At 38.4% G+C, this 24,769-nt stretch overlaps 2 protein-coding genes across 2 annotated transcripts; both read left to right on the top strand.

Annotated features, from left to right (window-relative positions):
* Positions 1-367: 367 nt before the first annotated feature.
* Positions 368-5,843, top strand: LOC141284423 (T-box transcription factor TBX1). Its single transcript, XM_073817402.1, has 8 exons — positions 368-443; positions 781-946; positions 1,283-1,384; positions 2,279-2,450; positions 2,659-2,814; positions 4,299-4,366; positions 4,505-4,617; positions 5,647-5,843. Exons 1-8 carry the CDS (start codon positions 368-370, stop codon positions 5,841-5,843), a joined length of 1,050 nt encoding a protein of 349 aa, XP_073673503.1.
* A 1,505-nt stretch (positions 5,844-7,348) lies between these two features.
* Positions 7,349-23,967, top strand: bace1 (beta-secretase 1). The gene is made up of 9 exons (XM_073817757.1): positions 7,349-8,090; positions 13,525-13,613; positions 13,727-13,943; positions 14,032-14,169; positions 14,787-14,921; positions 17,233-17,334; positions 17,425-17,574; positions 20,734-20,905; positions 22,386-23,967. Exons 1-9 carry the CDS (start codon positions 7,818-7,820, stop codon positions 22,628-22,630), a joined length of 1,521 nt encoding a protein of 506 aa, XP_073673858.1. The 5' UTR covers positions 7,349-7,817; the 3' UTR covers positions 22,631-23,967.
* Positions 23,968-24,769: the final 802 nt, after the last annotated feature.

The following is a 24,769-nucleotide window of genomic DNA, read 5'->3' as shown; positions in this document are numbered from 1 at the left end:
ATCAGCTGAAGGCTATTCAGTCTCTGTAAGTCAGTAATCCTGGATCGAAGGTCAGAACTGTGACCCAGCAGCAAGGCGTTTTCCATCAGAACAATGGTGGTAAAAGTCCAATTAGCTTTTGGTGAGTGCTGGAGGTCTGACGGTGATCAATCGCTGCCACAGACTGACCGATACTTCTGTCCACAGTCAATAACGCTGGCTGATGTATATGTAATTAACAAATACTTGAGCGTAATTCAGAGTAAGTTTGCGGGCATCGTGGGTCATGGGTTGTGAGAGAGTGATATGGATGAGGTGCAGAAATACTGCATATTAGATCTCGCAGATTATATAAAGGCTGGACTGAACCGACCTGAGCCACAGACGCATGGAGTCCCAGCAGGACGAGCTGAATGTGTTTACGACTGGACCTGGATTCCTGAGTACAGCAGCTATGATCAATGGTAATATTCAGATTTTGCTTTATTTGTACCTTTTGAAACAATCATCAATCAATTAGTAATTTTGAAAAAGATTCTGAGCATCCTTGCGATATGACAAATTTACTTGAAAAACATTGAATTGGTAAAATATAAAAACTTTCAAAGAATCTCTCTGTTATTGATACACATAATCTTTAATCCAAATGTCAACTTGGTCTTCCAGTCCTGCTCTTTAATTTTGTTTGAAATTTAAACTTTTTGTTGGAATAACCAAGTAAAAGTCTCTTAGTCTAGGTCTCATAAGAATGTCTGATCTGATATTTATTTTGCTAAGTCATGTGAGTATGTGCATCCTCAGAGTCGTCTCTGGTGTGTTCTCTGGGCCTGTCGTGTTCTCCAGATGATGTCCGGACCTGCAGCAAAGCTCCTGAGGTTGCCAGCGTCAGAGTTCAGCTGGAGATGCAGAGTCTGTGGCGGCAGTTTGACCAACTGGGCACTGAAATGATTGTGACTAAAGCTGGAAGGTTTCTTCAGAAATCACACCTTTGCTAATACGAACTCCTCATAGCATTATGTTATCACTTCCATGTTTATATATCTGAATAGCATGTGAGTAGTGAAGCTGTTGTGGGGTTTCTGAGGTTCTGATTGGTTATTTGGACGTTGTTTACAAACCCAAGGAAAAGAGTCTCAGATCTTTCATGACCACTTCACAAACAGAGGAGTTACACACTAAACTTACACACTAAGTTAGAGTTATGGATCTGAGCAATAGTGATAATGATTATACCACTACTAAACTAGTAGCTAGGGTTAGTACTATTTGCAGATGTTGACTGGTGTTGTTTGTGTTTATACAGAAGGATGTTTCCTACATTCCAAGTACACATTTCAGGCATGGACCCAGCAGCAGAATATGTCCTCCTAATGGACTTCATTCCTGTTGATGACAAACGATACAGGTATCAGATCAGAAAAAGGGTTCTGGACAATTTTAATACATTTAGCATAATGTTTACATGGGGTGAAGAGACAGGAAAAGATGCTTTGTTTTAGGTCAGACTTTAGTTTGAGGACCAATTCTCACTATTAACTAACTATTAACTATGACTTTTGCCTCAATAAACTCCTAATGTGCTGCTTATTAAAAGTTGGTAAGGTAGTTGATAAATTTAGGTATGCCATGCAGAATGAAATACTGATATATGCTTTAGAAGCACTAATAAACAGCCGTTATGCTACACTGTAAAAAGTTGTCACCAGTTTCAACTTAAAAACATAAGTTCAGCAGCTGCCTTAACATTTGAAGTTAAATCAACATAAAACTACAAGTAATTTCAACTCATAAGTTAAATCAACTTAAAAGTAAAAGTCATTTTAACTAATTTTATTGTCGTGAGTTGAAATAACTTGAAAGTTGACTTAACTTAAAATTTTAAGGCAGCTGCTGAACTTAAGTTTTTAAGTTGAAACTAGTAAAATCTTTTCACAGTGTAGTAATATGTATGCTGGACACTAAACTTAATCTAATAGCGTCTCACAACCAGCAATTCCCTGTAACAAGACATTAAAAAAACTATTTAAACTCAGATCTTACGGCACAATCAAGAAACTTATTTCTTCATGCTTTAAAGTTGGGGTTGTTCACTGTTTTCATTTCAGGGCCATCCTAAGAACGCAGGGACCCACTAATAGTTGTGGACTTTATCAGAATTTAGATTTTAATATAAAAAAACTGAAATGTAATGTATAGAATATTTGTAATTTTAGTGCACAGACCTCAGTTTAAGGAACTACTCCCTTTCTTGATTTGAGAGCAGGTTAGTTTTGGACAGTCTTGATGTTTCTGTGCGCAGGTATGCTTTCCACAGCTCCTCCTGGCTGGTAGCTGGACGTGGAGATATAGCCGCTCCAGGACGAGTGCACTTCCATCCGGACTCACCGGCGCGAGGAGCACAGTGGGTCAAACAGACCGTCTCATTCGACCGCCTCAAACTCACCAACAACCTGCTGGACGATAACGGCCACGTAAGACACACACACACACACACACACACACACACACACACACACACACACACACACACACACACACACACACACACACACACACACACACACACACACACACACACACACACACACACACACACACACACACACACACACACACACACACACACACATGATTGTCTGGATGACGGCAGAGATTCAACACCTGTGCACCTGTGTGTAGATGATCCTGAACTCCATGCACCGTTATCAGCCGCGGCTGCACGTGGTTGTGGTGGACAGGAGCCGTGACAGTCAGCGCTACGCTCACCGCAACTTCTGCACGTTCACCTTCCCAGAAACACGCTTCATCGCAGTCACCGCCTACCAGAACCACAGGGTACCTGACACCAGCATCCATACCATGCAGGATTCAATTAGTTATTTAGCTTAAATATTTAGGCTGGCACATTTTAAATGCATGTTTAATTATACATTTAAATTATATTTGGGGTCCCACTGCAATTTTTTTTTTCTTGTTTCCAGCCAAAATATCCAGAAGTTCTTAAATGAAGAAGGATTTTCTAGACGAGTAAAAAATATTTTCTTGTTTTCAAAATTCAAAAGTCAAAATTAAAGGGGCTATATGTAACTTTCTGTCGCGACTGACACCTGTGGCCAAAAAACGGAACTGCTCTTCCTTTCTGCTGGCTCTGGCAGCGCGTGCTCGTGCGTACACACTTCACTAGTCGTCCGCTGCAAAGAAGTCAACATTATGTTTACAGAGGTAAGAACAGACAAATACATATATTGTTTGAGAAACTAAGTTTGTTTGCAATATATATGACTAGCGGTGGTGGCAGAGTGATCTGAAACGTTTAACATGAACGCGCTTGACGTCACATCCGCAGACAGCGCGCCAAAAATCCGACCCGACAGAAAATAGGAAAAATAGGATGCAGCTTATAGGTGCACCCACTGTGAGCTGACAAGGTGTCAGTATGCTCATCAGGAGATGTTGGAGTCATAGATGGTCAAATAAAAAGGCTATTGTTACGTTTATTTTGGGGGAAAAGTTACATATAGCCCCTTTAAGTTTTATACTTGTTTTTCTGAAAACAAGACTTTTTACTTGTCTAGAAAATCCTTCTTCATTTAAGAATTTCTGGATATTTTGGCTTGAAACAAGACAAAAAATCTAAGAAGAAAAGCCTTTTTTGCAGTGCCCTTTGTTGGTTTCTCAGTCAGGACACCTATGAAACTGAGATTTGAGATGTGTTTAAATAGTTTATGGTGTTGTGAACTGTCGCTCATAGTAATGACTTGTGTATTCAAGTACAAATCCAAGATGCAATTACTAATAATTCAGAACTGTATTCTAATGTGAAAATCATGATAACTCCCTATAGTGACTGTAGCACTGTCAGCGTTGGAACGTTTTTGTAAGGTGTTGGATAGCAATTCCTACCTTCTGGTGGATTGAAAATGAATTGAAATGTGCTAGTAAACATATTTCTATATTTCTGTGAGGCACGTTACATATATAAATCTAAATGAATTGAAATGTTCCATTATCTCTAGTGATTCAGTGTGGAATTAAGTTGCCTCTCTTTCTTGAACTAGTATGAAAAATTTCAGAGGATTGGCGGATAATTAGCCGCAAGAGTAAGATCCAGAAAACTGCATTTAAAAAGCTATTTCTTTAACATTATCAATAGTTAATAAATAGTTCTGTAAGAGGACTGACCGTCTGTTAGAACTGTATAGAAATGTTTAATGGGTTTAGTGAATAAAGTTAAGTCAAGTTTTAAGTGAATTCAGTGAATAAAGAGTTAGTTATGTGTGGCTGCAGTGAATCTGATGCTCATGTCTTTCCTTTCACAGATCACCCAGCTGAAGATCGCTTGCAACCCCTTTGCGAAAGGCTTTCGTACAGCAGATTCTGAAAACAGGTGAACAATTATGCTGTACATTACACCAAAAAGTCCTGAGATCAAACCTAGTTGTGTTTTTTTACTTTGTGGTGACTTTCTGTAATTGTTCTGCTTTCTACAGTTGTTAATGAACTGAATTATGCTTTCTGATCTTAGACATTCAGCTCAGTGTCAGACAGAATCTGCTGGCCTGTCTTTGCCGTGGAGTGTGTTTGAGGGATCATCTGCGTGTGAAGACCAGCGGCTACAACACCCTCCGCAGTCTCACCGTAAGCTCACATCAACGCTCACAATTACGGCCTCATTTATGAAGTGTGCATACTAATCCACGCCAACGCTCATATTGGTAAAAACTGCCTTTAATGTGGAAAAGCGCTTAGTGTCACCTCATAGTCTGAGCAGACATACACATTTTTTTTTTGTCAAAGTACTGCAGGTTTTTGGAAATAAAAGGATTTGGATGATAATATCTTTTATATGTTAATGACATTATTAGGAGTTGTTTACAAGGCAGAGAGCTGAAACCACTCAGTTGCGCACAAGTTCAATATCAGGCACACGTGCATTTTCCGTGTGTACGTTCTATGAATCACACATACACATGTTTAAGAGATGACCGTAAAATCAAATTTAGGATGGTTTTTGTGCAACATTCTATAAATGAGGTCCTACATCCCAAAACATTGTGGACAACTCACTCGTCTTATCGTTGGCGAGGCTGAGTTCATAGCTAGCATTTTTTAAAATCCCAAACATGCAACAATGAAAAATATGTACATTTTCACACTCTTTGTATAATTTGGAAACAGTACAAGTTGCGGTCACACTTTATATTAGGTGGCCTTAACTATATTTACTTATGATGTTCTTAATGTGGTCATATTGCATTGCAAAACACTTTTGCTTCTATTAAGGTGGAATATGGGTTAGGGACAGGTTTGGTGGTATGGATAGGTGTAAGGGTGGGTCAACCGTGGTAATTACAGAAATTATTTACAAATATAATTACATAAAGGTTTTTAAAAAAAGATAAGTACAATGTAAAAACATGTATGTACACAATAAGTGCATTGTACCAAATGATTCATTTAAATGTAAGTACATAGTAGTTAAGGCCACCTAATGTAAAGGGGGACCCAAGTTGCTGTAAATGATGTACAATGAAAATATTCTCTTCGCATTTTTGTGCATAAGTTTTAATGCAAGTTATTGAAAGTTGACTTTTATTGTAAGCACATCTTTTATGAATGTTAATGCACACATCTTTATTTGTGTCTCTGCTCCTCTCTGTTCTTCAGGCCGTCCAGTGGCTCATGATCCAGCTCTGCAGACGGCGATGACTGAGGCGGCGCTCTCATACGGCGCAGGGACCGACTGCAGCACAGAGAGGAGGGACGGAGGCTCTCATGGCCATTTCTACAGCGCTCCTGTGTTCCTCACGGTGCCCTGCCAGTGGGACGGCCTGAACAGAGCTGACAGAAGCCTGATCGGATAACAGCCCTCAGTCAAATAGTCTTTATTAGCCCTAAACTGTCAACATGTTGTGTTAGGAAATATACAAGTGTGATTTATTCACATCAAAATAACATCATCATCATCATCAACAACAATTTGAATAAAAACAGTGACAACTTAATATAAAATAAATTAATTGAAATGATCAAGGCCACTAGAAATAGCTCTTTATGATAATATTTTTACAGAGTAAAACGGCTCGGTGAACTGTGTAATTCTGTTTATGTTCATGCTTATATTCATGCTTACCAACTACCTATTCACATTTTTGTTTTGATTTTGAACATCGAATGGTTTTGAAGATGTATTACAGTTTTTTACAGACGCTAGGACACATTTCTCAATACTTAGGTCACTTTTACAAAACTCCTCACACAGTGAGCACAACAGAAGTCTATGTGGGCTAAACTGAGGATCAGTTATCATTGTTTTGGCACAAAATGCATTCAATGACTACATCTCTCAAATGTCATGAATTCTTTTCTCACTCAGACACAACAACTGACTAAAATCTTTGGACGTACAGGACATTTCGCACATGCTTACATGTTTTCAAAACTGTTAAACTTATGTTCAAAACAATAACATAATGCAAAACTAAATAAGACAGCAAAATTCAACAGCAATATTTAATTGAAACATATTTCAAATCTAAAAATGCAGTAGATTAGCATTACTATTATATCTGTATCAGGGGATGGTGTGTATATGTGACTGACTGGAAATGCAATAGTGAAATAAAAGACTATTATAATAATAGGCACCCCTAAGAATATTATTATTTTCTTGGGTTCAGTTTTATTCTTTAAGAGACTCTTTGAAAATGTGCTCACTGTGTGAAGAGTTTTGCAAAAGTGACCTAAGTATTGAGAAATGTGTCCTAGCGTCTGTAAAAAACTGTAAAATACAGATATGGGCTGATTTTGGCATAGAAGATTACCATGAACATCAAAGCATTGTGGTTTGCAGCATTTCCAGCTGAGCATCACTGTGCTGTGATCCCAGTAGCAGTGCTGATGCAATGTAAACGGTTTGCATGAAAACTCAAAGACACAAATCAAGAATATAAAAAAACATACATGTTATCTATGTTACACTGTTATGCAGCACAAAAGGAAAATGGTCTGATGAATAAACTCCAAGCCCCATGATGCATCAGTCCAGTGTGTGTGTGTGTGTGTGTGTGTGTGTGTGTGTGTGTGTTCAATGCGCTAGTGTAAGGGAAGTCTGATTCATTTAGCGAATCGGTTCGTTTGGGCGGTTAAAACGATTCACCACTTACATTAATATTTTGCTAAATATCGATGTATTTTATAGGAGACCTGTTGCGTGAAATGTGCGTTGTTTGTGGGTCCACCTAACAATTTACATTTTTAATTTCATTCGGGTGATTCACCGACGATTGCTCTGCTCGAATCTTTCAAAAGAATTGATTCACATGAACGATTCGTTGAGGAATCGGACATCGCCACAGTGCGTGCGGATGCAGGGAAGATGGAGGAGGAGGCAGGAGCTGTTTGAGGACACAGAGATGCGGATTATGGAGGGTTGCGCCGTCAAATGATCAAAGGGCAAAAGACGACGCTAAATGGACACGGGGACGAGCACATTTCAATGGCAGACATTCAACGACAGGACTCTAAAAGAGCGTTTTCCATCCCATCTTTATAAATAGAATGAGCATCTCATTTTACCAGTTCATTTCTTAAAGAGCGTGCGGGAGGACATCAAGTGCGGTATTTCCATACAACATTTCTCATCAGCAAGAACCAGGAATGTGGAAAACCGGGATGGTTGCCGCTGATTGTAAATGCGGAGGATGGAGAAAGCGAAGGATAATAAACACGAGCCTGAATGTCCTTTAGTGCTGGCAGAGATTCGGGATTTGCGCATTCTGTGCGGATCAGTCACTGGACGCATTCTGAAGTAAACAAAGGATTTGAAAGCTCTGAAGATGAAGGTTCCGCCTCTGCTTCTGTATTCTTGGGCATTTGTGGCCCTCCTGCCGGTCACCTCCTCCACTGGCAGCTCCGGCTCAGCGTTGCTCCGCGTCCCCCTGCGGCAGGGGCCCCTCTCACAGCCCGCGGCCCCCCGGGGCCCCTCGAGGTCCGCCCGAACACGCAGAGCAGCTAGCGGGATGAATTTTGTAAACATGATTGACAACCTTCGCGGAAAGTCGGGGCAAGGGTATTACATTGAAATGGCTGTGGGGACACCACCTCAGAAGGTGAGACCGAATGACATCAGAGACGTACTTCCACAATACCAATACTATTTTATTCTAGTATATATGTGACCCTGGACCACAAAACCAGTCATAAGCGTAAATTTGTCGGAATTGAGATTCTTACGTTGATATATACATAAATATATCCATTGATATATTGTTTGTTAAAATAGGACAATGTTTGTCTGAGATACAACTATTTGAAAACCTGGAATCTGAGGGTGCAAAAAAATCTAAATATTGAGAAAATCGCCTTAAAAGTTGTCCAAATGAAGTTCTTAGCAATGCATATTACTAATCAAAAATCAAGTTTTTATATATTTATGGTAGAAGATTTACAAAATATCTTCATGGAAGACGATCTTTAGGCTACTTAATATGCTAATGATTTTTGGCATAAAAGAAAAATCGATAATTTTGACCCATACAATGTATTTTTGGCTATTGCTACAAATATACCCAAATATAATGCTACTTAAGACTGGTTTTGTGGTCCAGGGTCACATATGGATAGTTGACATGTCTTTGCGTCACATTTTCTTTCATATTTTTTTCCAAAACATTATGTATTCAAATTTTATTTAATTCATGAGGTTCAGTTTCACTTGCAAACATTGTCTTGCAGCATGAATATCACCGCAATGTACGGTAAAATGCATAAACTTAATGTGGACATAAATACATTTATAACATTTTGGAAATAATTTAGAACCTGTTTTTAAAAATGATTGGGTGAGAATTTCCATATTACCTTAAATAAAAAAAAAGTTTTCTACTTTGTTTAGATCTTTGTGCTTTATGGAAATATTGCACCATTGATTATACCTACATGACTCAATGCTGGTTTGATCTGTTTAGTGAAGTGTGTGGTTTTGTAGAGTAGGGCACAGGCTGCTGATGCAGGGATGACTAGAGACATGGTTCAGTTTTCATAGCTCCAGATCCCTCTACTACATACACACTACAGATCTACCTGCCACCTATTTGGTTTGAGAAACGTAACAATCATTCTATTAAAATGTCCTCAACTCATTTCTGGGAGCTGAACTCATAACCTTGGCGTCAATCTAAATTCTGACAGAGTGAGAAAATCACACTTTTTTTCAGGCAGCGGCAGATCTCTTCTAAGCATATGCTGAGCTAGCATACTTTTTTTGTTACAATTGTTACAAATGTCCCTTGTCTAGTGCTTCATACACAAGCTTAAAAAAGATGTGGAAGGAAATGAATGAGTGTTTTTGCACGTCAAACATCTTCAGCTGACGACTGTCACATGAGCATCACTGTGGATCAGTAAGGTCACATAATGCATGAGGAAGAGGAAGGCCTGCGGCGTAGGGGTCGCTGGAGGCAGCGTGTGCACAGGGATGAGGTTAAGAGATGCAGGATACAGATTCAGTGAGCAGAAATAACAGGAAGCCCACAGGACAAATCAATGACATGAGGAGTCAGCTCAGTGCCTACTACACCACAGAAACAGAGAGGACAGGAACAGACAGACGGCTGAAGAGAAGGAGAAGCGCATTATCAAAAACACAACTGAATCTAAAACATTTGTCTGATAGCTTACATATGGACATTTACATTTGGAAACACTGTCTCTGTCTAACTCACAGGTGTGATGTCTTTACAGAAACCATACAGAAGTGCTCAGTCGATATCATGTGTCTTCAGTCATCAGCTGTTGAAAAAGCTTTTATTAACTGATGTTGAGCGCAGAGTGACTGATGACGTATTATTATAGTAGTGATGACAAGTGACAGACTTACCTTTGAATGTCTGTGCCATTAAACCAATGTGTTATAACTAGCAAGACTCTCAAAATATTTATTATCCATTATCAAAGCTGCCAGTTAGACTCTGAAATGGTCCTTGTGGACACGAGTAGACAGTAGTTGACCATATGCATGGAGCCTTCTTTAGAACTTCTGCATAACAATAAACCAGCTCGTAAACGTCCGCTGAAGCTCTTTTATATGTGCCATATATAGGTGGACACTTTTGAGACTCCTCTACTACCTCGTTCTTATCAGAAACTGAGAAAAATAATAATTGCAACATTGAAAATAATGATAGCGGCATGAACATTCAGTTTCATATTATTTAACAACATATCATTTAAATCCCAGGAGAGAACTTGCATAGTCGCACATTTAAATGCTGACAGCTAAACACTATCATAAGGTGTTTAGGCTAACGTTAGCTAGCTAGCCGTACTTCTCTTCAAGCACATCTTAATCGTGTTCTTGATCATCAGTAACTTGCCTTCATAGTCATCAACACATTTTTTAAATCTTGTAATATTTTAAAGCCTTTATTATTTTTCAACTCTACAGCTGTGCAATAAAACTCACTTCAAAGATTCACTTTTCACTCAAAACAACGTGTTTTTAGGATGAGAATGACGTGAAATGACCCATATAACCAGAAGATGGCAGCAGAGGATCAATCATCGGCTGTAGCTGCCATTTCAACTCCATAGTTTTTTCAAGACGTCTTGCTTTTCGATGTATTATAAAATACTAGTATAATAAATTGTAGTCCTTTTACCACACTGAAATATATAGTATAGCAAGTGCAGAAAGACATTAAAATAAATAAATTAAAAATAAGCTCAGACTTAAACAGCCTACAAGGGTGAATTATTTAAATACTTATATATAGTTCGCTACAAATTAAATAAGTTAAATATTAATTTTATAAGAATTTAATAATGCACTCAATATAAATCAATATGAATTTGAAATATTTTATATAATTTAAAAACTACATCTTCTAAGCTTTATCTTGAAGTGTAAAAGCTATTAAATAGCCTATATTTAACCAACACAAACTTGTTACTGCTGTAGTTTTGTTACTCTGAATTTAGTCTGAATCATTTAATGCACAGCTCTGTTTTTGAAATCAGTTTGTCAGATGTTTCGTCCGGTTATTACTGTCAATCATAGCAATGACTCGCGCATATTTAGCCCATTTACTCACTGGTGTTTGTCATTCTTGAAACAGTATACATGGATGTTTGGTCCTCTTAGATTATGTAGAGAAAACGAGCAAAACACACTCCTATTACTGCACAGTACAGTTGACCAGAAATGACTGAGCTGGCTCGTCTAAAACAAGGAAGTAATCTGCATATGGTCAATAGTCTAAACTTAGTCATTTCAAAATGTCTGATTACGTGGCCTGGCCGGGTTTGCAGTCTATCTGCTAAAGCGTGCTAGAGATCACAGGAGTCCAAAAGATGTCTGGCAGCTTTGTCTCGTTCTCAGGTTTCCTATTCCTCGCCTCTCTCTGTGTCTCTCACTCAGCGTGTATCACGTTCTGCTCAGTCAGGGAGTCTAACGCTGAGAGACGGGCAGCCGGCCGCTGGTGGCGTGCAGGAAGCTGATCAATAATACATCTCATTCTTAAATACCCCTTCACAAACACACAAACACCCACAAGGTCACAGAGCAATAGTCAGCTGTAGACCTGAGCCACATCTAGAGACTGGGGGGTGGGCTGGTGACCGTATAGCATCACAATGCCCTGAAACACACCCTGCCAACCACCGGCATCATGGGCGAGCACCACTCACATTTACTGCAGTTTTCCATTTTATGAAATCACAGACAAACTTGGATGTACAGTGGTGTGAAAAAAGTGTTGGCCCCCTTCCTGATTATTATTTTTTTTTAAATGTTTGTCACACTTTAATGTTTCAGATCATCAAACAAATTTAAATATTAATCAGAGATAACACAAGTAAACACAACATGCAGTTTTTGAATGAAGTTTTTTTTTATTATGAAGGGAAAACAAAATCCAAACCCACATGGCTCTGTGTGAAAAAAAGTGTTTTCCCCTTAAACTCAATAACTGGTTGGGCCACCCTTAGCAGCAACAACTGCAATCAAGTGTTTGCGATAACTTGCAACGAGTCTGTTACAGCGCTGTGCAGGAATTGTGGCCTACTCATCTTGGCAGAAATGTTGTAATTCAGCCACATTGGAGGGTTTTCCAGCATAAACTGCCTTTTTAAGGTCATGCCACAGCATCTCAATAGGATTCAGGTCAGGACTTTGACTAGGCCACTCCAAAGTCTTCATTTTGGTTTTCTGCAGCCATTCAGAGGTGGATTTGCTGGTGTGTTTTGGATCATTGTCCTGCTGCAGAACCCAAGTTCGCTTCAGCTTGAGATCACCAACAGATGGCCGGACATTGTCCTTCAGGATTTGTTGGTAGACAGCAGAATTCATGGGTATATTTATCACAGCAAGTCTTCCAGGTCCAGAAGCAGCAAAACAGCCCCAGATCATCACACTACCACCACCAGATTTTACTGTTGGTATGATGTTCTTTTTCTGAAATGCTGTGTTACTTTTATGCCAAATGTAATGGGACACACACCTTCCAAAAAGTTCAACTTTTGTCTCGTCAGTCCACAGAGTATTTTCTCAAAAGTCTTAGGGATCATCAAGATGTGTTCTGGCAAAGCAGAGACGAGCCTTTATGTTCTTTTTGCTCAGCAGCGGTTTTCGTCTTGGAACTCTGCCATGCAGGCCATTTTTGCCCAGTCTCTTTCTTATGGTGGAGTCATGAACACTGACCTTAACTGAGGTTAGAGAGGCCTGCAGTTCTTTAGATGTTGTTGTGGGGTCTTTTGTGAGCTCTTAGATGAGTCGTCGCACTCTTGGGGTAATTTTGGTCGGCCGGCCACTCCTGGGAAAGTTCACCACTGTTCCATGTTTTGTCGATTTGTGGATAATAGCTCTCACTGTGGTTCGCTGGAGTCCCAAAGCTTTAGAAATGGCTTTATAACCTTTTCCAGACTGATAGATCTCAATTACTTTCTTTCTCATTTTTACCTGAATTTCTTTGGATCTCAACATGAGGTGTAGCTTTTGAGGATCTTTTGGTCTACTTCACTTTGTCAGGCAGGTCCTATTTAAGTGATTTCTTGTTTGCGAACAGGTGTGGCAGTAATCAGGCACTTTTTCACACAGGGCCATGTGGGTTTGGATTTTGTTTTCCCTTCATAAAAAAACCCTTCATTTAAAAACTGCATGTTGTGTTTACTTGTGTTATCTTTGATTAATATTTAGGAGGAAAGGAAAGGAAAGGAAAGGAGGTGAAGTGAGGCCAAGTATGGTGACCCATACTAGGAATTTGTGCTCTGCATTTAACCCATCCAAGTGCACACACACAGTAGTGAACACACACCCGGAGCAGTGGGCAGCCATTGCTGCGGCGTCCGGGGAGCAGTTGGGGGTACGGTGCCTTGCTCAAGGGACTCACCTCAGTCGTGGTATTGAGGGTGGAGAGAGTGCTGGTTATTCACCTTCCTCACCGACACACATTAAAGTGTGAAAAATTTTTAAAAATCATTAAGGGGCCAACACTTTTTCACACCACTGTGAAATGTGCGGTACAATGTGCTGTCTTTATGTTTCAGTTGAACATCCTGGTCGATACGGGCAGCAGTAATTTCGCAGTAGGTGCCGCCGCTCACCCGTTTCTCCACAGATATTACCATCGCTCTCTGTGAGTACTAGTAACTCTTCACACACAAACGGGCCATAATATATGTTATGCATCAAGAAGCTGCTGTACCTTAAACAAGAGTCAAAGTTGCATTTGTCCGTGTGTGTTGACAGTTCGTCATCGTACAGAGATCTGGGCCGCAGCGTGTATGTGCCGTACACACAGGGCCGCTGGGAGGGAGAGCTGGGCACCGACCTGGTGTCGATTCCTCATGGACCCAATATGTCTCTGAGGGCCAACATCGCTGCCATCACCCAGTCTGATCGCTTCTTCATCAACGGATCCAACTGGGAGGGCATCCTCGGGCTGGCCTATGCAGAGATCGCCAGGGTAATATTTCTGCAGCATGGGATGTTGAGCTGTCATGACTTCAATGCCTAATGAAGAGGCGCTTCTGATCAGGTTTTGTGTCTTTCAGCCGGATGAGACTCTAGAGCCATTCTTCGACTCTCTGTTGAGGCAGACCAGTGTCCCAGATGTCTTCTCCCTGCAACTCTGTGGAGCAGGATTCACCCAGAACTACAGCGTCGGCAGCTCCACTGTAGGGGGCAGTATGGTGAGCGCAGGGAACAGAGGATAGGACAAAATGGGAAAAAACAGGACAAATCCCCCAAAATTCTATTATTAACTCTCCTGTGGAACACAAAACTAAATGTTTTGCTTGAGAATCATACAGTTGAGCCTTGAGAAGGACAAGAATATGTTTAATTAAAATACCATAAAAATAGTCCAGATGATTTGTGTGCTTTATTCGGGATACTTCCATGCGAGGAACGGGCCACAACTTTAACATATATTAAATATATATATTATAATATATTAATTTTTTTTGACTTTATAGCTTTTTTCCTTTTTGAAGCTTTTTGGCATAAACATTATGCTTAACATCTCCTTTGTGTTTTGCACTGACATAAGTTTAAGAAAACAATGACAGTACTTTAATTTTTAAATGAAAACAACCCTTACCATTAATAAAATCACACACTTACACTGAAAACATTTGCTGGTGAAACTTTTATTTTTAAGTAGAAATTTTATTTATAATCTGTTTTATTTATAACTTTATTGATTTACGTTTACAGTGTACCTTTGTGGAGTTAAACAGGTATATGTAATGAGAAACAAAACAACTTCAGTCACACACTATAAACAGTTGTGTTTATTTTTTTCCAGATCATTGGGGGACTAGATCCGTCCTTATATGTTGGTGAGCTGTGGTACACACCAATCAGACGAGAGTGGTATTATGAGGTCATCATCGTGCGCATTGAGGTCAACGGACAGGATCTTAATATGGACTGCAAAGAAGTGAGAACAACTCTCCTGGTTTCGCCATCAAGCATTGATTCCTTTTGAGAAAAATGACTTCAAAGATACAGATTTTATGTATGGATTTGATTGATTTACTCTTGTCTCAAATCCAGACAATCTTAAAAAATAATAATCTAAACAAAGACTACGAGATAGAGGTCTGCGCGGGACTGCTTTTCTGGTCCCGCTCCCGCGAGGTTTTATTCCGCACCCACCCGCTCCCGCTATATATTCACACTTTGTTCACCCGCTGCCCGCTTAGAATAATTTTCTTCCCGACCCGACTGTTCCCGCTAAAATTAGTTCTCGTTTCCAGAATCTCACATTTAACCATCAGGAAACAATATCGAGTTTATAAAACTTTTTTTCGCAGTACATCTATTATATTTCCATGTTCCACTGTTAAGACGTATATTACAGCCCTGTATTTCAGCCCGTCATAGATCAAATGCGGGCTACAATTATATTTTATACATTCAATGGTGATAAAAAAAGTGCACGCAGTAGGCAGTAGCTTGCCACAAAGCACCAGCAAAAATAATCAACATGACTGTGAAATAGTAAGGAGATATTTTAATTATTTATTTATAAATAGTGTTTTCTGAGTTTTTAACGATCCCCCTCATCCATCTCCTCATTGGACGCACCTTTAGAGAGAAATCCATCTTTATGGATTAGCTGCATAATAAAAGAGTTTTTGTTTTCGATTTGTTTTATTTCGTTAAGTACTAATTTAAAGCTTTCTATATATATTTATCATGTCTGACAAAAACAACGGTTAAATAGTTTACACTGAAAAAAAAAAATGTAACTGATCGCGCTTGAGCCTAAATGCATTTTAGCTTCCACTCTCCGCACAGACATGCCCCAAATAGCGCACATTTATATTTTATTATTTATATCTATATATGTAGCCAATTCGTGATTTGAGAAGTCAAATTCAAACACAGTCAACTCCGCTTGGTCGTTACTTTAAGAAACAAAAAGCTTATGTTTAACGAACATAAAATGCTCCAAACGCTTTTTTTCTAAATTAACTTAATAAAAAAAGAAACGAAATTATAACCACTTTTCCATTACATACAAAACTGAACTGTTTTAATTGCCGTAGTAGTATAAGTTGTTTTGGCAAAGCGGAAAAAAGACGGGTTTGGGTCAGGAGTTAACAACCACACGGATTGCGAAAAATCAGTCAGCATAACTTTATGAAGATTTTGGCACTCCAAACGTGGCTTTGCGCTCTGGAGTAACGCTGATAAACATTTGCCCACAGAAAAACACCATCAGTACCCCCACTTTCCGCGCCTATGAGACCTTGCCAATAAAATGCATGACGCAGAAAGCACTGGTCCATGAGTGCAGCGAGTGCATAACAGTTATCAGCGCAGGCTGTTGCCGACAGGTGCTCGATAAAAATGAGTAAAGCTCAGATTTGCTGTTCAGAAAATACGTCGGGAACGGGATATTGTTACCGCCCGCTCCCGTTCAAATTACACCGGAGTTACCGACCGCAACCGCTTTTATTTGGAAATTTATTCCCGCGTCGCAAGAATTCTGGTCGGGTCCCGCGGTTCCCGCGGGAGAGCCGCGGGAATGCAGACCTCTACTACGAGACAGATAAATCATTTAATAACTATTGTTTTTTTATTATTAATATAACAATATTATTAATTGGATACAGAAATATATTCCAGAAATATTTAACCATTAGAACATCATCAAACTGCCCTCCAAAGGCAAAGTGCAGTAACTACGCCAACACTGAAACTGAGAAAAATGCCATTGAAGTTTTTACACCAGCTAGTAGTCAAACATGTTGAAACTCTCGTTTCTCTGAAACATGACAAAACTGAACCAGGAGACTTTGCCACAAGACAAAACAGTTGTCACAAAGTCCATTTTAAGCCTTAATTCAATTTTGACCAAATGTGTAGTTACTGCGCTTTGCCTTTGGAGGGCAGCAAACACAAAACATCATTTTTAATGTGATGGAAATGAAACTTTGATGGAAATATTAGACTTCTAAAACAATTTCACCTCTTAAGCATGTATACCCAGTGTTGGGGTTTGTTAGAAGACTAGAATTGATTTGAATAAATGGGATAAACTTATAGGTGTGTAAAAAGTGCATTTAACCAAGTCTATTTCCAAATGTCCATAAATTCAAAACTACATACAGTTGAAGAAACGTATATGTGTTTTCTCTTGGTACTTTTACAGTCGGCCATGGTTAAGAATACAATGGAACACTTTTTATTTAATAGACAAAGGTAAAGATTCTGATTGTTTGTCTGTCTCTGTGTGTCAGTATAACTATGATAAAAGTATCGTGGACAGCGGCACCACAAACCTGCGTCTCCCTCGTAAAGTGTTCCAGGCGGCTGTGAAGGCCATTGAAGCGGCTTCATCGGTGGGTTTATATATGGTCTCCGTTGGTCTCGTTTTTGAACACGCTGAACGTTTTCGGTTTTGTCGCTCATTTGCCTCTTTTTCCCCACAGACGGAACAGTTTCCCTCAGGTTTCTGGCTGGGCGAGCAGCTGGTATGTTGGCAGGCGGGCACCACACCCTGGCACATCTTCCCTGTCATCTCTCTCTACCTAATGAGTGAAAACAGAAACCAGTCGTTCCGTATCTCCATCCTGCCACAGGTACCTTCATTCTGCCATCAGACCAGTTTCATGAAGGCATACTGCTATAATGTGACGAAAACCACTTTAATATGCACGTGGGAATGTTTCATTCATCTAATGAGTGAAATACTTTAAATGAAAAGTACTCGTTATTTTCAAAGGTGTTTGTCATTTGATACTTTTGTTTGGACATTGAAAAGAAATTGTACATTCACTTATATATGTTCTAACCTGCCAAACATAAACCTGAAGAGACTCCATATATACAGTATAAAGAAACTGCATTTTTTTAATTATACAATACTGAAAAATGTGCATTTAATGTAGCACTGTATCCCACAGTTCAATGCAGTTCTTTTACTTTTACCAGTTACAATCACTCCCCCTTGTGGAGAGCTAGATCTTGTTTGTGTACTGCTAGATGTGATTCTGTAACTATTCCCTTGAAGGGTGATTTTTGTCAGTTACTCCCTGAAACAAAACATGAACGATAATATATCAAAAGAGCAAACTTCAACTTCAGCTTATAAACTTGTGAAGATTTACAAATGTCAATGTCAGTGTGCTTTTTAAAGGGATAGTTCACCCAAAAATGACAATTCTGTTCACCAAGTTGTTCAAAAACTGTAGGATTTTTTGTTGTTGTTGAATACAAATGAAGATTTTGAAGAAGGCTGGTAAACATACAGTTAATTATAGCCATTAGTCATTGACTTTTTTTGTTTTCCTCAATACTGAAGTCAATGGCCACCATCAACTGTTTGTTTACCCACTTTCTCATTTGTGGGTGAACTATTCCTTAAAAAAATGTCACTTTTAAATTGTAAAGACAAATATTCCTTGAAACCACACATCGTATGTTAAAACCAAGAAATGGCAAGAGCAGGCCTAAGTGATAAATGATTATAAATGTCTAAAAATGAATAACATTAAGATGAAGATAATAAAACAACACAGATGTACAGTTGCCCTCTTGAAGCTGCACACAGAATAGACGGATTAGATCCTGATCCTCAGATCTTTTACCCACAACCAGAGCAGTATGGAGAATGAACACATGGTAAATGTTTCCTCAGCCGTAAGGCCTTCTAATGCTCTGTATGATACAGACATAACTGTTATGATATAGTCTGAAAGCGGTGGGCAGGACCAGAAGTACAGACCAGTAGAGCTCCACTGAGCTTTGTCCATTTGGAGATTATCCGCTTGTCCCACTCTTAATGCCCTAACGTTTTCTTGTCTGTAGTGGTTTGTACATTGTAAAAAAAATTCACCCATTTCAATTTAGGAACGTAAGTTTTGTGGCTGCCTTAAGATTTCAAGTTATTTCAGCTTAAAAGCACAAGTCATTTCAACTCACGACTTTAAATCTTGCCTAGTGTTGAATTGCTCAGTGATCAGTATTTGCTTTAGTTGGACTCTTGACTCGTTGTACTCTAATGTTAAGTTTTCATTGTCTTTTGTAACAATGTGCTAAAACACATTGGTTAAGGCAATGGAAGCTGAAATCTGCTGGGACCACAAGTGTGTTTGGTTTTATATGTTTGTTTATAATGTGAGATACTACAATGAGAGAATTAAGCAGTTGTACAGATAGCAGGGCTTGACATTAAGCTTTGAAATGTGTAAATTAGACATTCACTTGTCCGAGTGAAAAATTTACTTGTCCGGGGCAAAAAAATGCCTTTTTTTGCTGTAAATTAATCCATGCTGAAGCAATAGTCTCATCTCTATAAGGTCTTACTTTAATCTGAATATTTGTGATATTTGCCTTAAATTGATTTCTAGGACACTTTTTAACTTTATTTTCCTAACCTTACTAACTGTATGTGTCATCATTCACATCAAATTCTAAAATTTTATCAATACATCAAATTAGAATAATTAGACTCTGTGTGGTTACACAAATTAAATCAGTATCAACAAACTCCATCTTTCCACTGCACAGGAATAACCGAGCCTGCAATGAAATTGACATTTAACTGTATTTACTTAGACGGTTTAATGAAGATAAGAGGTTCCAAAAAATGCATTTACACAGTAAAATTGCAACTACATAAATAATGTAATAAGATTAATGTTATACTTTTTTTAAACATAAATCTAAAATATTGGAAAAATGCAATACCTTTAAATATAAAACTGAACCACCAATAGGTGGCAGTAGTCACTGTCTTAATGAGCGAGTCACAGATTCGACCAGTTCGTTCAGTTCGTTCACTGACTCACCCGATTCATAAAAAAAATGCTAAATGATTCAGTACTGAAATACCGCTGTGTTGCTCGGAGATTCACGGAGGTTCTGCTGTTGATTAGAACTATTTTCGTAAGCAAAAACGGTTAATGATGTGTCTAAAACTAGTTTATTGAACTACTGTTGTATAAAATCAATGTCACTTTTGCAATCGTAATGGTGCTTTCCTACCGCAGTATGTCTGTTCATGCTTGTTTCCTTGTGTCTGCTGTTGAGCCTATATTAGTGTTGATTTTCTGTGAGTCAGATAGTCTGCACGAGCTTGATACTTGATACTGTCCGTTTTCAGTCATCTTAAGTAATAAAATCAGAATTATGCTGACCAAAGTTTCGTTGCTGTGCTAGTTATTGTTTGTAATTGATGTCCGGTCGGCAAGTAAAATCCTCTTTCACTTGAGTCCCTTTCACAAAATCCACAGGTCCCGGACAAGCGGACAAGCGTTAATGTCGAGCCCTGAGTAGTAACCGAGTGTGATCGCTCACTCAAGTCACATGACATGACATGCACTTGGAAAATACTCACTTTAGAATATAATATTTAGAACAAAATTTAGAACAAAAGCTCATCATTACTAATACAATTTAATCAAATGTGATAAAATAAAGATGTTTAAATTGTTTAAATTAGTTAGAGACCAGTGACGTCAACCTCAACAATGGGCAGCAGGGGGCGTGAGAGTACCGCGGTACGCCACGAGAGTTTCGCCATACGTATCGTGGTTGGTGTATCGCGATATTTCGGTTCGGTTTGTAATATCGTTACACCCCTAATAAGAAGTTGAAATTGCTTAAATTATATTTATGAGTTAAAATAACTTTAAAACACAAATTGTCATGGCTTTTTCATCATATCATTTTTTACAGTGTAAATGCATATCTGTGTGTAGCTGATATCCGTCCGTCTGTGTCTGGTCTCTCTGCAGCAGTATCTGAGGCCGGTGGAGGACGTGGCCTCGGCTCAGGAGGACTGTTATAAGTTTGCCGTGTCTCAGTCGAGCACCGGTACGGTGATGGGTGCCGTCATCATGGAGGGCTTCTATGTGGTGTTCGACCGGGAGCACAAGCGCATCGGCTTTGCGGTCAGCACGTGTCACGGTGAGAGACAGCGCTCTCTGAGAAACACACTGTGGCCTCAAGCGCTATCAGGACACTTTAGACTAAGAGATTAGTTTCGTTTCTTTATTCCAAAAAATAGATTCGGATTCACAAAATGATATTACTGAGACATTCAGACACGTCTAGGTGTGGTTTAAACCAGAGGTGCCTGACTGGAAGAGCTGAGTGAAGCTGAAGTGTGTTTTTCTGGAGCAGCACTAGATACGGTATCACATTTTCATGTTGCGATAATTGCCAAAGCTTTTATCAATATATATTATTAGATCATAACAGGTTTAATAACTTTTTTTTTCTTATAACAAAAATAACTGAACATTTAAATGCAACGAACAATACACAAAAAATATATGACGGAAACAAATATTTCAAACATAAAAGTGCAAAAGAATTATAAAGAATAGGTAGCACTTTACAATAAGGTCTCATTAGTTAACTTTAGATAATGCGTTAACAATTACACAAGTTATTATTCTTTGATAAAAATGACAACTGTTAGTTAATGTTAGCTTGGGTCCATTAAATACAGTTACTATTTTTGCATGTTTTTAAATGTTGAAATTAATTAAGATTAATAAACGGTTTAGAAGAATTTTTCATTGGCAGTTCTTGTTAACTGATGAACTGACTAATGTTAACTAATGGAGCCTTAATGTAAAGTGTGACTGAAAAATAAAGCATCAAAACACTTACAAACAATATCTAGGGCATGTTGTAGTCCAGATTAAAATGTGAGAAAGTTTGAAAATAAACAGCCTATGAAATGGATCATGAAATTGAAATCAAATTTGCATATAAAAGGACTTTTGCCATTAAAACATCCTGCAAGATTTCATAGCTTTAAACGTCCATCTCATTATAAACAGCATTTATTGATTGATTGATTTAATTATGTGTTTTCATTCAGGGCGCTCATGCCTCTTTAATGCAGCATACAGCAGTGTTGTGTATTTTAACCAATTGTTGGTAAATATATTATTAAAATGCATTCAAAATCCAAATAATTAGTAATAAATTATTCACAGTATTTCAGAGTGTCCACGATATGCACACATTCATTATCTGAGATATCGTATTAGCAGATACCAGCACATGTCTACTGGACGCCAAAGGGTTAACTACATTTTGGGGCCACTGTATTTAAAGTGGTTTAATAATCAATATAATTAATTTTGTGTTCCATCTGCAACAACACCATCAATAATACAGAGTCATATTACATTCTGGAATTAGGCTGTTCAGAGGAATAGCAAGGTAACCGGGGCACTCTTTAATTCTCATTACTACAATGCGAAAAACATTACCCTCACAACAACACAGTATAAATGTCCTGCAGATTAGAAAACAGAGACTGCATCCAGACATCCAGGATGTTTTATTCCAGTAATGAGACCATCACTGAGACTGATGAAGGACGTATTATTATGTGTTGATGTTGTTTGTTCATTCTCCTGCTGTCTAGTCCACGATGAGTTCCGCACCGCTTCAGTGGAGGGACCGTTCCACGGCGTGGACCTCGAGGACTGCGGCTACAACGTCCCTCAGACCGACGAGTCCACGTTAATGACCATCGCCTACATTATGGCCGGCATCTGTGCCCTGTTTATGCTGCCTCTGTGCCTCATGGTCTGTCAGTGGCGTTTTACACGCTGCCTTCATCCGCTGGGCGCTGGAGATTTCTCGGATGACATATCCCTCCTAAAGTGAGCCATATCTAAACACAGAATGATTTCAGTGTCGTTCTTGAGGGTCTCCAATTGATGATATTGATGAGACTACAGTCATTATAACTACATATGTTATAATTGTGCATATGCACACACACGTCCCACCGCGGAGGATTTCGCTCCATCTAACCCTTGTTGAGTATATGTGATATGTGAATGATCCTTTATCTTACAGGCTTTTAAGTGTGGATAGCTGTCCTGGGACTGTTCAAGTGAAATACTGTAAAGTTCTGTACTCTATGTGAGCGGATGTGTCTGTGTTTGAAAGTTAGAGAGAGTTTGTTTGCTATATTAAGATGTCATATTCTATAATATGATCAATATTGATTGATTTTCAAAATTAATATGGGGTATAACAAAGTACTGTTTGAGTCACTGTTTATGACATACTAGACCCCACAGCAGCATAAGGAACTCATATGACTATTACTGATATAAGACAACATGATCTTACTGACTGTATTCACTGAAAGCTCACAGTTAATAGACCTCATGAATGTCTGAGAGAGAACATGTCCAGTCATATTTCACCCCACAATCTAAAGGAAACTATAAGAAATTCAATTTGAACTTAAAGCCTATTTTAGGACCTAGAGTTTGTTTTCTTGGCAATTTAGTTACCTTTTTTTTTTAAATGCAAATAAATAATGAAAATAATAATGATATTATATATTTAATATATTGTTTAAACTGTTTTCTGTTTTAATGTATTCAGTAGTCTTTAAATAGGATTAATCTTCTTCATGTAAATAAAAAAGTAATTGCAAATTAATATATATATATCTTTTGATTGTGCGGTCAGATATTACCTAGACATGTTTTCTAAAGATTTGCTCTAGAACAGTCATATCTAAATTATGTAACGAATATTCATCAGCTTTTGTATAATTTCTCTGGAACACACATGGAACTGTAATGCTGAGTTCACACTGGAAATATGATCACACACACACACACTCACACACACACACACACACACACACACACACACACACACACACACACACACACACACACACACACACACACACACACACACACACACACACACACACACACACACACACACACACACACAACCCAATAATAAATGCACCTAAAGCAACTGTTGCCTATCTCTGTGCATATAATAACTCACTTTAGAAAAAGCACACACCTTCATACATTCATTTAACCAAAACCTTCAGATTAAGGCAGAACAAAACATGTCTACACTGAAAGATCTGCAAAACAGGTTCCTACGGCTAACAATCTTCATGTATCAATAAAAATCCAGATTGGCAGCTCCTACATTTAATAAAGTGCATAATACACCAATGTGTGCCTTATTTATTGGTGTGTATGTGATATAGCATGAAAAGCTGCACTTTGCTTCCTCCTTGTGGACAATCCTTAGCAAAGGAGTTCTGAGACTAGAGATCCCATAATTGTAGCTGCATTGGTTTTGATGGAAGATAATGTTAAACAATGCTGTTCTTTAAATAACACAATTGAAGACTTTGTCTTTCTCCCAAACAACACAAGCTATGAAGACTGTTCCAGAGTTTGGGCACTAAAAAATAATGCCAGAATTTTGAGAATGCAGCAGTTTTTATTTGTTTATTTATTTTTCAGTATTTCCGCTTCTAAAAGACTCTTTTTTGTGTGGGTAGAAAAACTGTCTTTCCACACAATGTGAAAGATCTTTATTTTTATTTATTTTTTACCAGCTGCGCTGGAGGCAGTGTTGCTTTTATCAATGGCACAAGACTGCTGTAGAGTTCATCTCAGATACTTGTGTAAAAATCCATCAGCCTTAGTTTACAGTCACTAACTGGGAATGCTGAATCAAAGAAAATATGGTGTAATGTTATTCCAGAGCACTTTATAATTTAAAGAGGAGCACAAAAGCCTGCTGTATATGCACTACAGAGTCTGACCATCTTTTTAAATGAAAGAAATGAAATGAATAGAATATGAACATCACATCATTAGAATTAAAATGTGCATAGATCCCCCCCAAAAACATTAATTACAAGTAAAGAATGTATAAATTAAACATTAATGATAATGTTCAAACTGTTCTCATGCACTTGTTTTACTTCCTGATACAAACAAGTATTGGATCAAATTGAAGTTG

The sequence above is a fragment of the Garra rufa genome, chromosome 14, assembly GCF_049309525.1.
Source record: "Garra rufa chromosome 14, GarRuf1.0, whole genome shotgun sequence".
Lineage (NCBI taxonomy): Eukaryota > Metazoa > Chordata > Actinopteri > Cypriniformes > Cyprinidae > Garra > Garra rufa.
This window is presented reverse-complemented; position numbering and strand designations above follow the sequence as displayed.

What these genes read in the sequence shown, in the direction of transcription:
- bace1 (XM_073817757.1), top strand. Translation starts at nt 7,818, where the DNA reads ATGAAGGTTCCGCCTCTGCTTCTGTATTCTTGGGCATTTGTGGCCCTC. An exon ending in TGGGGACACCACCTCAGAAG is followed by an intron (nt 8,091 to 13,524) that starts GTGAGACCGAAT and finishes TTTATGTTTCAG; the next exon opens with TTGAACATCCTGGTCGATAC. An exon ending in CCACTGTAGGGGGCAGTATG is followed by an intron (nt 14,170 to 14,786) that starts GTGAGCGCAGGG and finishes ATTTTTTTCCAG; the next exon opens with ATCATTGGGGGACTAGATCC.
- LOC141284423 (XM_073817402.1), top strand. Translation starts at nt 368, where the DNA reads ATGGAGTCCCAGCAGGACGAGCTGAATGTGTTTACGACTGGACCTGGA. An exon ending in TACAGCAGCTATGATCAATG is followed by an intron (nt 444 to 780) that starts GTAATATTCAGA and finishes GTGCATCCTCAG; the next exon opens with AGTCGTCTCTGGTGTGTTCT. An exon ending in CCGCCTACCAGAACCACAGG is followed by an intron (nt 2,815 to 4,298) that starts GTACCTGACACC and finishes TTCCTTTCACAG; the next exon opens with ATCACCCAGCTGAAGATCGC.